The 13,535-nt window shown below is 38.3% G+C and overlaps 1 protein-coding gene and 1 long non-coding RNA gene across 2 annotated transcripts in view; both read right to left on the bottom strand.

Moving 5' to 3' along the window:
- Positions 1–1,778: 1,778 nt before the first annotated feature.
- Positions 1,779–4,591, bottom strand: LOC129349526 (uncharacterized). Its single transcript, XR_008602559.1, has 3 exons — positions 4,461–4,591; positions 3,179–3,327; positions 1,779–2,262 (listed from the first exon to the last, which is right to left on the bottom strand). It is a non-coding gene; the product is annotated as an uncharacterized LOC129349526 (long non-coding RNA).
- Positions 4,592–9,501: 4,910 nt separating this feature from the next.
- The window catches only part of LOC129349184 (bromo adjacent homology domain-containing 1 protein-like), a 12,378-nt gene continuing 8,344 nt past the window's right edge, over positions 9,502–13,535 (bottom strand). Inside the window, 6 exon segments of the mRNA XM_055011689.1 lie at positions 9,502–10,375; positions 10,665–10,756; positions 11,506–11,585; positions 11,704–11,863; positions 12,166–12,321; positions 12,324–12,574. Of these exon segments, the coding sequence (XP_054867664.1) occupies positions 10,183–10,375; positions 10,665–10,756; positions 11,506–11,585; positions 11,704–11,863; positions 12,166–12,321; positions 12,324–12,574 (932 nt within the window). The 3' untranslated portion in view covers positions 9,502–10,182.

Raw genomic sequence — 13,535 nt, 5'->3', positions numbered from 1 at the left:
GGACGACGACTAGAAGAGCAGGTCTTTAACCACCATCCATAAAATCCATGGAGTCGGCTCCAGAGAAATGAAAGGTCAACTTTTATCAACCTCCATCCAGATGTTCAACTTGATATCTTTACTTTGAGATTTTTAGCACCACAAACGTTTAGTATCACACTTTATTGTCATTTATTAGGACTTTAATGGAATCCACCAGCAGATTCAGTTTTTGTTGAGAAATTTTATTCTTGTCGTTGTGGGACTGCAGTATTTAAAACTGTTCCTTCTATTTGACCTAATGTTTATTAGTTTTACTAGAGAAAGCTATTTTATTTGTTGATTAGTCTCTTAAGAACCAAATAATAAATTGGATTAGTCAAGAGGTTTAAATTTCTTACTTTGTCATATTTTAAATGACAAAAAACATAAAGCGTCTTGAGACAATTTGACCTGTAATTGGCAATATATAAATAAAATTGAATTTAAATTGGATGTATCTTGTAATGTTGGAGTAATTCAGCCATATATGTTGGAAAACACATTTTCTTTGTCCATTAATCTGTTGATTGTTTTCTCCAGTAATTCATTTCTTGTTTTGGTTTATAAAATGTCAAACCCAAATATATTCAGTTTACTGTCATAAAAAACCAAGAAGATTTACATTCATGATGCAGGAATCAGGCAGTTTTTCACTTTTTATCTTAGTTTAGTCAGAAAGATAGTTGATAATGTGTGAATTGTTGCAGCTTGTGAGCCGTAGAAGGTTTTAATCTTTGGGGCCGAGTGTCAAAAAACATTTAGAAACCAACATGAACAAAACACTCAAAGATTTGAACATCATTTGCATGACAATGTCAAATTAAAGGACATTTATTTCCAACATAAATGTGTGATATTCATCCTCTGGAGCTTTCTCTTCACATCGTCTTCCACCTGGACTGGTTTGGTTGGGAGCATGTGCAACAAACATTTGAAAAACTGCGCTTAAACATCAATGAATGACACTGAAGTTTAATCTCTACATAAATGAGACTGAGTCTGGATGTGCTGCTCTGTCATTAACGCCTAAGTTTAGGGAAAGTTCAAACAAAAGAGGACAGTTCAGATAAGACTTGAGAATGAGCTTATTTTGAACAAACATCTCAGACTTTCTGAGCTTCAGCACCTCTAGCAAGATATTTTAACAACAAGCAACTCAAGAGATCCAGAAGTTGGAGAGAGTTAGCTTTAGCTGAGCCAAAGAACATGTGGGACGCTAACCTAGCAAACATTTCAGACTTCTCTGTGAATTCTGAGAAATAATTTCCTATTTAATGACAGAGCTACACATCTTAACTCAGTCTCATGAAAACAGACTCTAATTCAGTGTCATCCATCCATATTAAAGTGCAGTTACCCAAAATGTTTGTTGCATGAGCTCCAACAAAACCTGTCCAGGTAGAAGGCCACTTTGACAAACAGGAAGTGGACGATTCCAAGCAGATTTATAGAAGGGGGAACTGGACTGTACTAAGTGTGGTCAAGTATAAAGGGGTGTTTTGTGGGTTTTTAAGGCTGATAATGATTATTAGTGAGACATTTGGAGTCGATATTCATTTGCAGTAAATGAAAGTATTTAAAATCTTGGAGTTAAACTTACAAGAACACAAACTTTAACAGAAAACTTTGTTGATACGTTTTTGTTTTGTTTACAGATGTTAAGTTAAAGGAGTTTTATTTGTGACGTATAACCAATCAAATCACTCCAGAAGACAGAGCGACCATAGGTAGATAAAGGTTCAGAGCCAAAGCAGCGCCATTTTTAAATGTATTTATTACCATAAATCAGTAAAAAATAAAATACTGATAATCAGTAAATCAGTCAGCCCACAATTACTACAATTCTACAATGTATGTCTCTTTCCTTTGACTTGTTATTTGTACAATATACGATGTATATGATGGTGTTTTTTTCATACCAAAGGCTATACTATGATGTTTTCTAAGAGACATACTCTGTTCTGGCTCTGGGCAGCTGCACTCCTCCTCTGTTGTTTTCTGGATTGTACTCAGCTGCATGCCTTCGTCCACCCGGCCTCCGTTGACTCGTCCTGCCTGCCGTCTCTGGAGCTGAAGCTGGATTGGAACAGACCGAAGTACAGTCCAATCACGATGCCAGCTGCCTCTCAAAAGGCTCCTTCATCTGGTGGAACTTCTTCTGAGGGGAAGCTGAGCTGGCCTGGCAGAACTTTGAAGATGTGTTCCAGTGGTTGGTGGATGTGTGGGGAGATAGAGAGGGACCTTTGACTTGTTCAGAAAGGAAAACAGGAAACCCATTGGTAGTTTTAGTATAGGGTGCTACTGCAGTGTGTTTTTGGGGTTTAAGAGATGAACAGGAAGAGTTTTTTTTCATATTGATTATCTTTAACTTTGTTCCTGGTTGCAATGCCCATCAATGTCAACATAAAGTTCACTTTTATTTCTGTTTATTTTTATTTTACTACCACCAATTTGCTTTTAACCTCCTCACATGTCTTCCTCTTTCAAATAAATACTCGTCTAACAAACTGTAAACCAGCGTTTGGACTGATTTGGTGTTGCTCCTCACCTACTTCAGACAGCCGGGACATAACGTTTTGTGGACCAAAGGCAATACTATGACGTTTTTAGAGCGACATGCTATACTATGACGTTTGTTGGGCGACACTCTATACTATAGGCTTTTTAAATTGACATATTAATATGACTTTTTCTTTAGTTTTTTTTTTGTTTTTTAGCAACATAAGAATTTGAACAGTTTTAAAAACTACTATACTTTTACCTGTGCAATGAAATATTATTCTATGGCATTTTTTAGACGACATATACTCTGATGTTTTCTTCAAAAACATACTATTTTGACAATATACTGCACTATGACATTTTTTGAACCACATATCATACATGACAATTTCAGGCAACATCCTATCATTTTGCACTTTTTGAACCACATAATAATCAGTTGGGTTTTTTTGCCGACATGCTATGCTATGAACTACAGGCCATACTATGTTATTCTTGAAAAGTATACTATACTTTGACATTTTCTGAACTACATCCTATACTATGGCATTATACACAGAGTGCTTTGGTTACATGTTGATGTTGATTTTTTTTTTCTGTTTTGTTTTTTGACAGGATTACCACAGACTTGACCGTGAACACCGTTGACACCCACCTGAGGGAGACGCTGCCTAAGATCTCAAGGCTGCTTGGTCGTGGTCTTTCTGGTCCTGCTCCAGAACGCCTTCATCAACTACGTCTTCTTTTGAAGAGGCCCTCAGATGCTGCAATCTCTGACCTTAAGGAGGAACTGCTACTTTCACTCTGTAACGAGACGGCGGTTATTTTAAAGACTCAGCTCCTGGCGGCTTTGAGTGAAAGTTTAACATCCATCAAAACGGAACTACAGATAGTTAAATCTGAGCTGTCAGTCAGTATTTCAAACATCAAGTCTGACTCGGCTGCCCTAAAGCACGCTGTGGGTGAAACAGAAACTTCACTCTCCACATCACCGACGACATCGTCACACTCCAAAGCAAAGCACCTGTCTGCTGAACTTTTAAAAGTGGACTATAAATGTGAAGAATGTGAGCAGCAGCAGCCTGTGAGCAGTGGAACAGATGTGATCAGAAAGAAGTCATTTTCTTTTTTCTTTTCTTTCTGGTTGACTTGATGCTGTCAGATGCAGATGTTGGAGCTGATTCTGATCTTTCAGGATAAAAAAGCTGCTTTTCCTTCACAGACTTTTCAGGAAATTATTCTCTCAGGTTTTCTCTGCTATTTATATTTTTATTATCTGTGATTATTTCATTATTTCTTTATTGTAAAAAAAAAAGTTTGAGGCATAAAGACTCATTTAGTTATTTTATTCCTGAAATCTTTGACGTAGCAGAACTAAACTTCCATTTTCCTTCTTGTACTTCTGATGCTAGAACTAAACATATCTTCAACATGGATCCTCTGGTTTTAATGAATCAACAGCAACATCATAACAACAAATGAGACAATTTACAACAAATTCATGAAACTGATGTCATTTAAAACTATCAGAGTCTGTTTTAGTGTCAAATTAAAGCTGATTACTGACAACTAGAACATTAACGTTACTATTTTAATCACATTTAAGTTTCCTGAACGTTACATTGTCAACCAGCCACAATTTTATGCACTTAATGAACCACATTACAGGAACACCACACACTTCAGCTGTTTACATGAAACTCAACACATTAGCTTGATGCTACGTTAGCTTTAATCAGGCTACTAGGCAGGTAGCTCGGTTAGCATCGCTAACATTAAAGCCAATATTTACTATGCTAAATTTCTTCTCTGGTCAACACACACCGAAACAAACTCCACCAACATCTGGAGTGCATGGCACACATTACATCTGACACTAAAGCTACATATAAAGTGCATTAAAAGCGGCACCGATACGAAAATAAACATTTACTTACCGAACTATCAGAGTCCTTTCAGTGTCTGCTGGTAGAATCAGCCGAAGGTAGAAAACTGGTTAAAACAAGCCAACGGGCAGGAAAACTGTCTCTGGAAAATGTTCTGTTGCTGCACCGATAAACACACCAACAGTTATTATATCAGAATTAATCCAAACGAGGAGAACAGAGTCTAGACTGCCTCCTCCATAGGACCTGTCAATCATTCCAGAGCGGACTGTCAATGAAGTAGTCCCGCCCCCTGGCTTCCCAAAACTTTAACGCTCTATAATAAAATCAATATTGATTTATTTTAAGATCGGCCATCCGATCTCTCATTCTGACCATGAAAACTCACGAAAAAAAATTTATATACAGTCTATGCACCGTACTCGGTTTGGCTCCACACTTGCTGATGACCACTTCCGGTCTCAGAAAATGAAAAAACGGACCTTTTTTCGTTTCTGTCTCTTACTGATTTTACTTTCTTGTTATTCTAAATATAAAACGAAAATCAAAGCATTTAAAAAAAAATCGTATATCCCTTTTTGATCATGAAACGGAAAAACGCCTTGTATTTCAATTTTAATTTTTGTTTTTTCAAACGAAAATCAAATAACCACTCGTTTTTTGTTTTTCAGTACCCGTTTCAGAACGGAAAATCCGATTACCAGATCCGTACACGGACCACAATAGTAGCCAATAATTGTGAAGTAGATTTTTTATTTATGTAGAGAAAATATGAATTTACTTTGTGTTTTTAATTAGTTTAAATTCAAAGGCAAATAAAGTTAAGCAAAATTCATGAATTATATTTTATCACTGACAACAAAAACAGAGAACAATGAAAATGTACTTAAATATTCAGATGAGAGCTTCATTTTGTGAAAATAATGACAGAATTTTTTCAGTTACCAACAGAGGAGTAGTCATGTATCCTTATCATTTTACATACTGCACATCAGTATTAAGATTAGCTATTAAAATCCTTTAAATCTCAGTGTTCTAACCATTGTGATGACTGTATTTGTTTAAAAAAAAAAAAAACTACAACCTGATGTAAAATATTGTCTAAGTGAGCCCCCATGTGGGCAACAACTATCACTACATCTGTCAACTTGGCGTCAGTTTTTGAAAATAAAACCAAACGTGAGAAAGAAAAAACACTCACAATCAAGTTCAAACTCATATATTATTTATTACAATTAAATATTTTTCTTATATTACAGAGGTCCATTTGAAACCATACAAATAATCTGTGCTGTGATTAATATTTCCAAGATATTTCCAAAAAGCCATGCAAAGAATATGAACAGAAATTCACATAAGAAGAACCAAAGTTCAGGTTTTTGTACACCTGGGAATGAAATTAAATTCATGTTTCAATACCGTTCCTCCTCTCTCCCTCTTTCACTTTTTGTGCAAACGTTTCTTTGTGGCGATTCAAGATCAGACCAGTGTCATCTGACAAAAATGAAAGGCATTTGGAAGATACGCAAAAAGTACAGTAACTACTCATCCTTCTCTTCATGGAAAACTCTTGGAAAATATACGGGTTAAGGGGAACAGGCACAGAGGACCAGTTAAGACATAAGTATCACGCATCTTGATTAAACATAATTAGTTTGCTGAGTGATTCCTAAGGCCATAACATGTACGGTCTGTGTTTTCTAACTGTGATCGAGGGGGGAAAGGATTATAAAATGCAGAACCAGATCACACCCAGTGTAACTTACCCAATTTTGCTTTGTACTATTTTGCATTGTTGGCTTTACTACAAACACTGTCCATTAATATTTAAAATAAGGCTCCAGTCAGTGGAGGAATTTTGCTTTTTGATTTAGATTGTTAACCTTTGGTTTACAGAGAGAGACAGATATAAATGGTAGGGTATACTCTACCCTGATGAATTGAATTTAAAAATTAAAAAGAGCATCTAAAGGTGAAATGTTAAACCATTCATTAATTCTGGTGAAACTTCAGTCTCTGAATTAACGCAAAAGTTTTTGTAGTCTGGGAGTACATCAGAAGTAGGCAGAAGTGGGCATTTTGAAGCCATACCCCACTAAAATCTACCACTACCCCTCCCTGTGCTTGTGGATTGGGTGTAAATAGTTTTTAGTTTCCTCCTTTATGTAGAATAGTGGTTGTGGTCAGCTCATGACATTTCAGTGATAATACTGAGCATTTATATCCTTCCGTAATCGTGCTCATATGTTTAAGATGTCAGAATTTCCCCCCAGAATATCTCATTATATCCTGTCTTGTTGTGCTATCAATTGAAGCTCAGCTGGAGCTGCGTGTTTCTCTGTATTTGGACAGCTGAGAGGTGGATTATGATGAAGTGGTTTAGAAAGATTTCTGTGGATATTTTGTGAAAAACTGTTGCAAGTAGATTCATTGCACTTCATTGCACACAAATGAAGCTAACCTCAGTTTCTGTTATTTGAGAAGGTGAAACTTCAAACCTAAAGGATTATTATGTTACTTTTCAACCTCGGCCTCTTTTTTTGGGTGTTTCTGAGTACAAAATATTAAGAGGAACAAAAATGTATGGAACTGGTCATATATTAAATATGAGTGGCAACCACAAAACAGTTGGAGTGTAATCACGCAGGGCAATTGTCAAGTGCATGTTTTTGCCACTGTCAGGCTTACATTGTTTCATCATGGATCAGATTCCTATTTGCTTCTTCTGCTTCTGTTGTTTGGGGTGTTTTCTGATATTGCTGGTTGCGGTTATCTGTCATAATGTTCTTGCTCAATATTTGATCCGATTCGACTTTTTTGTTCCTATTAATCTTTGGCACCCAAAATCATCTGAAAATACGGGACCAGGTTGAAAAATACCAAATTATGACATTTTGGAAATGAAGCTTTTATGTAGAGAACTAAATGAAAAGGAACTGCTCTGAATCTACCTGTGAAATATGAAACTATAATAGCTAGCCAGTTAGCTTAGCCTAGCATAAAGACTGGAAGCAGGAGAACCTCCAAAACAGCAAATTCATGTTTAAACAACTTTATTCTTATAGTTCAAATATATAACATGTTAATAATTTAGCTTAGAGTTGCTTTTAGGTGAACTGTGGCTCCCTTTCCTGTTTCCTCCTGCTTCCATCTTTATGCTAAGCTATGCTAACAAGCTGCTGCTTTATATTTACTGTACTGATGTAAGAGTGTTATCAGTCCTTTCATGTAATGCTCTGCAAAAAAAAGTACATTTCTCAAAATGTCAGAATCTTCTTTTAACAGTCATCTAGTCCTCACTTGCCGGGCATTTTGATGCTGAAAAATCACTTTAAATTTGACTCAGACTTGATCAAGATTGAGTTTTGCCTTTCAGGTCGCATAAGATCACACGAATCTCTGAAATGCATCTCAAACATCTAGGAATCAAGATCAGCTCACTCACAGGCTTCATAACTCCAGGTTCAGACCGGTACACATTTCTAAATGAAAGGCTGGGAATGTTCTATAAGGCAGCAAGATCAAGGGCACAGGCTAATGGTAAGGTAAGTTTAAATCATCGTAGCATTCGGCATTTAAAGGTGAAGAGGCAAAGCTTTATCGTCTGAGGAGAAGTGAAAGGAGAATGACGGAAAGCTGGGAGAGGCCAAGGTATGTTTTGGTCCTGCAGGCTAAGCATCTCTGGACACATGTTAGCACTTATGCCCTTCAAAGCTGCATCTGAGATCCTTCCAAATACTCCGTATGTGTCCCCAAATCTGCTTACTGCTTACTTCAACATCTCAACACGACATTTAATTGGCTTGTATTGGGTAAGCAAACTCAAACACAGAAATACTATTGCAAATGACTCACACACTTTTCATCGTAGACAGTGCAGCTAAGAAGGAGCGACGAGTTCAACCTCCTTTCTAATCAGGAATGAAAAGCCATTCATCTAAAACTCTATTCTTTAAAATCATCTTTTGAAAATAAATTATATGTTCTCAGTACAGAAATAAATACATATCTTTTTCTCAAACATAGGAACGAATCATCATCACAGATCTAAATGCTACACTGAATACATTACTCACCAGTTCATCATTAAAGAAACGAGAATATAGGTGACTAACTGATGCCATCTGCCATGAACAGACACTCATCCAGATATTTAAATGCAAATATACAGTTTAGCTGACACCGGAGTCAAATCACACCTCTGGCAAACAGCTTTGAGAAAGTAAAATATTCCTCAGCATTGGCATAACAAAAATCCCCTCAATGCTCGGCTCATTGGACATCTTCACACTGCGAAAACCAAACAAACTAAACTGTGCTTTCTCTGCAGAGTGCAGGTCCGTCCTGCAGCACGAAAATCACCTCTGAGGTGATTTTCAGAGCTAAGAGATATGACATAAAACCTACAATTCTCTCAGAAACTCATGAGAGATGGAGTCATAAAACTTCCATATGTCATTGTTTGCTGTGATTGTACTCGATCAGTGGTTAAAAAAAAAAAAAAAAAGTTGAATTAGACTTAATTAAATGTTTGGATCAACATTTTCCTCACATCTGTGTTGGGACTGAACTACACAGACCTCCAAATGAATCACGAATGCACGAAACTGGAAATGTTAAATATTTGGGAAACATGCTTGTTTGCCTTCTTGTGGAGGTTTAAATGAGAACATTGATACGACTCGCATGTCTGTATAGGAAGTATAGAGCTGCAGTCAGCTTAGTTTAGCACAAAGCCTCAAAATGGACTGTTCATTCTTTATGCATTATTTTCATTGTCAATTATTCTGTCAAATGATGAAAAATGTTGATCAGTGCTTCCAGAAGCTCAGTAAGACATCCTCAAATGTTTTCTTTTTTCCACAACCAAAGAATGGAGAAAATATTAAAATTTAAGAAGCTGGAATCAGAGGATTTTCCCTCTTTTCTTCTCAAAAAATTACTCAAACTGACAAATCGATTATCAAAATAGTTGCTAATTGTTTCAGTTAATGACAGCTAACCGATTATTCACTGCAGCTCCACTTTATGCTAAGCTATGCCAACTAGCTGTTGGTTTTACCTTCACATTATCCGTACAACATGAGAGTGGATTCATTCAATCATTCAGTGCTCTGAAAACAAAAGCATCAAGCACATTTCCCAAAATGTGTAACTATTCCTCATCAGTTTAAACACAGATGCATGTTTAGAATCTTTCCAGTAAAATCGTCTGTATGCCGTGTCCTCAGGTTGGACACTAAGAAACTGCATATTACAGAGAAATCTAGTGACAAAAAATGTGATTAAGTCTTCAGCCACTGAGAAATTTCTTTTCTCTAGTCTCTTCACAAGGACCAGTGTGGCACGGTGTGCCTCAGATTCTCATCTGTCACGCAGATAGTAGCATTATTCACATGTAACATCAACTTCTCTGCATATAATCTATCAAATGTCACATTTCTAAGAGCAGTAGCATTTTCTACAGCAGAGTATGTTCCGTGTTCTTCACACAGCTGCTACAACACCAGAGAGCCATCTATGATAAAGACCATTTACACTGCCATATTAACTCTTACACATTATGTCAGACCATTGCTTTTACCTAATAAATGTGTGGCATGGAAGTAAAAGCATGAGAATTCAAATCAAAATGAGCTCTAAATCCTTTTGTCCTACACTCCAGTTCCTCTCTCACAGAGGCAGCAGGTAGCTAATTAAAATTTGTGGACGATGAAACCAGAGTAACATTATCTCACGTCCCGTAGCATAATGTGTCACGACTGGTCAGATTCTACTGCAGGTTCTTGAGGAGGCGTCCATAGCGGAAGTCATAGACGTGTCGACAGAAAAACACCATCTCTGGGTCGACGTCATCCGGCACACAGTGGTGGGTGGGCATGGCATTGCCAACAACGGGTGGCACCACAAGGGAGGCGACACTGTCGCATACGCCCTCCCTACGGCGTTTTACCAAGGCACAAAATCTGGACACATAACAAATGTGGGACATCAAACTCAATTACCTTAAAAACAGTCAGAAAAAAAACAATAAAAATGTTTCTTACTGGCTTAAATGAGGTTTAAAACTGTCTCAAGGTAAACACTGAGCATATTTTTAGTTACCCAGTGGGAGATTTGGAAGGAAAATAACCATCAAAAAGCTGCACTGTGAAATTTCTTCACTAGTAATCTTTCAACAGCAGTATGTGCAAAAGAAATATATTTCAAAGAAAGATGTCAAAGCCACCACACAGAGAATGCTTTCAGTCTTACCGACAATACTGTGCCAGTGTTAGGACATAGCATTTGTCTTCGATACAGGCCACACTGTTCACATCCTGGTGACGAGATGCAAAGATCTCATTCTGCAGAAAGACACTCAGGTTAGAATAAAAAAAAAAAAAAACCACAAAAAATATAATTTAAACCTTGACATTTTGCATGTGGAGGAGCAGCAGTGGAGCCTGAGAAGAGTGCATCTCTGCTACACTGTACACAACCGCGTCTGCTTCACCATCACTTCCAGATATAAAGACAGATTCACAGAGAGAGATGTTTCGTTTCCTCCTCTGAGCTGTAGCCCCGCTACTGCTGCTCTGATGTGTTTGTTGTTTGTTAGTTCAGTTGAGACATGACAGACTTCATGTGGTTTATTGTTTCTAGACATTGAACTGAACTCGTTCCTCTGGGAGATTACTGGCAACAGGAAGCAAACACAACAGAGGCTGTTGCTCAACATGTGTGTCTGCCTGCGCATGTATGTGTATTCATACACTAGAATCTCTTTCATACAGTGAAGATAAGGTGTAATATGGACATAAAGAAAACTGTGAGTTTATGTAAGGAAAGAATCCTTCTTGGCAATACAAGAAACACATAAACCTTAAATAATAATTGTTAAATTATACTGGCATCATTTTAAATGTCTGCCAGTTTTAAAAGCTAATGACAACCATTACAGCCAGGCTTACACACAGTTGATTATACATTGCACCGTTGATCAGAGCTGTATTTTAGGTGTAATAGTATACAATTACACCTGACAGCTATTAGAAAGACGTATTGCCTGTGGTTGTGGTAAAAAGGATTTCAGGGACACATGTCAGCTTCTTACCTCACAATGCATGCTGGGGTTACGCCCTCCCTGTGTGTGTTCTGGACGGTAGTACCAAAACAAACTCATCATCAGCTCTCCTGCAGAAAAAAAAAAAAAAAACACACCACAGAGTTCGCTTAAGCCAATCATTACCACATCAGTTCAGTTGCTCTTGTGGTTTATGTAAGTCAGTCCTGTGTACAGTGAGTCTCCTACCTGACTCTGGTTCCTCCCACAGAGCTGAGATCTTGGCCACGTAAGGCAGAGACTTTTTTCTAGGTCCAGACTTCAGCAGAACAGTGTCTCTGACCCGAATCAGATCCCCATCCCTGTGGACTCCCTCAAAACACTTCCTCAGCACCATAGAGTCCTCTCCCTGGAAACACAGGCAGCAGGAAATACTGACTCCTCTAACAGTCAGAAACTAAAATGCTTTGAGAGGCCGAGGAGCAAAAATCTGCAGATGTGGTTTGTGTTGAATGACTTTTGTGCTTTGATAGTCACATGTATAGATGAAATAAATCAAAAACAGCGAATCAGCCATGATGTGACAAGAGACAGGTGTGATAAATCATCCTAAATTCTCTGTGGACAGTCAAGTTCAATTAAAGCAGAATTAATTACAAGTGGCACCATCATGGCTGTGTCAAAAGCACCAGCATGACTTTCTCTACGTACCACAGAGAAAACCTCCTTCTCAAAGGGCAGGCCAACTGGCCTCCAGCCGTTGGTGGATTTTTGGCGGCCATTCTTCGGCTGCTTGGCAACTGTTTGCCCTCCGACGCTGGCAGAGCTGAGCTTCTGTTTCTTGTCCTGCTGAGAGGGCAAACAGCAGAGCTGATGCTGCCGGTGCTGCGCGCACCAGACCTCGACCCGCTGGGCGGCTTGGCACTCTGTGGACACTCCTTCGCCACCTGCAGTGGAGGCTGGGGTTGGCTGGGGTCTGACAGCGGAGTCTGAACGTGGGGCACTGATTGGCCGGCTGGAGGCACAGCGGGAATGGGGCAGCCAGTGATCATTCTGGGGCTGGGACAAATGGGGATAGAGGAGGGGCTGTGGTGGTCACTGAGGGTTGATGAGTAGTCATCTGAGAAGCAATAGAGAAGGGAGTTAATGAAGTGACAGAGTGAAATGTGTCCACAGTCCTTTAAGGAGCATCAACAACCTTTTAACAAGGTTACATAACAGTGACATGACAAGACGCTCGGTTGTTATTAGTTCTGCTGAAGCGGCAGAAAAAAAGAACCTCAATTAAGGTCAATTATAGCCTTTAACAGAGCAGCTACACACACACTAGACATCCTCCTGAAACTGACACTGAAAAACACCAACACAAGCATTCTGCTGTGTGGAAGATAACATGAATGGGTGGTGCACACTCCCATAAATAGCTGCGGTGAAGACGTTAAGGTGAATTAATGACCAATTTATTTCTCACCTCTTTGAATCCAAACCTCATCAGCACTCTTATTTACCTTAGAGAAGGCATTACATCAGGTGATTTATAGGTTGTTTTGCTTGAAATCTACTTAAATGCTATGCTACTTCTACTCTATTACATTTCAGAAAAAAGAAACTACATTTTATCCTTGTAACGGTGCATTTTTAAGCTGCAGTTTTTTTATTTTTACTTAAACCCAGATGCCATTGGGGCCACAAATGGTAATTGTTGGATGATCGTGAATGCTAAAATGTAACACAATGTTAGGGAAAGCGACTCAGTAATGTCTATTATAGAGTTCAAACATTCACCGCCATGAGCTTTTCGTCACATCAGGCTAGATTAGACTGCAGGCAGTGTATTCAGTTTATAGTGCTCTCCATCTGAACTGGGAAATGTTACCTGGAATGCCCTCTGCAGTTGGACTTTCAACTTGGAAAGCTGGAAGAAGCTGTCATAATGGACGGTTTTAACATCACTTCTGTCTTCTTTGTTTCTCAATAAATCAACTGTACACTACAATTTCCAACTTGTATCTGTGGACACGTTGCTCTGTCCATAATGTGCAAATGGCTAACCGAAAAACAAAGGTTTTTCTTGGTGGTGT

This window comes from Amphiprion ocellaris, chromosome 1, assembly GCF_022539595.1.
Source record: "Amphiprion ocellaris isolate individual 3 ecotype Okinawa chromosome 1, ASM2253959v1, whole genome shotgun sequence".
Taxonomy (NCBI): domain Eukaryota; kingdom Metazoa; phylum Chordata; class Actinopteri; family Pomacentridae; genus Amphiprion; species Amphiprion ocellaris.
This window is presented reverse-complemented; position numbering and strand designations above follow the sequence as displayed.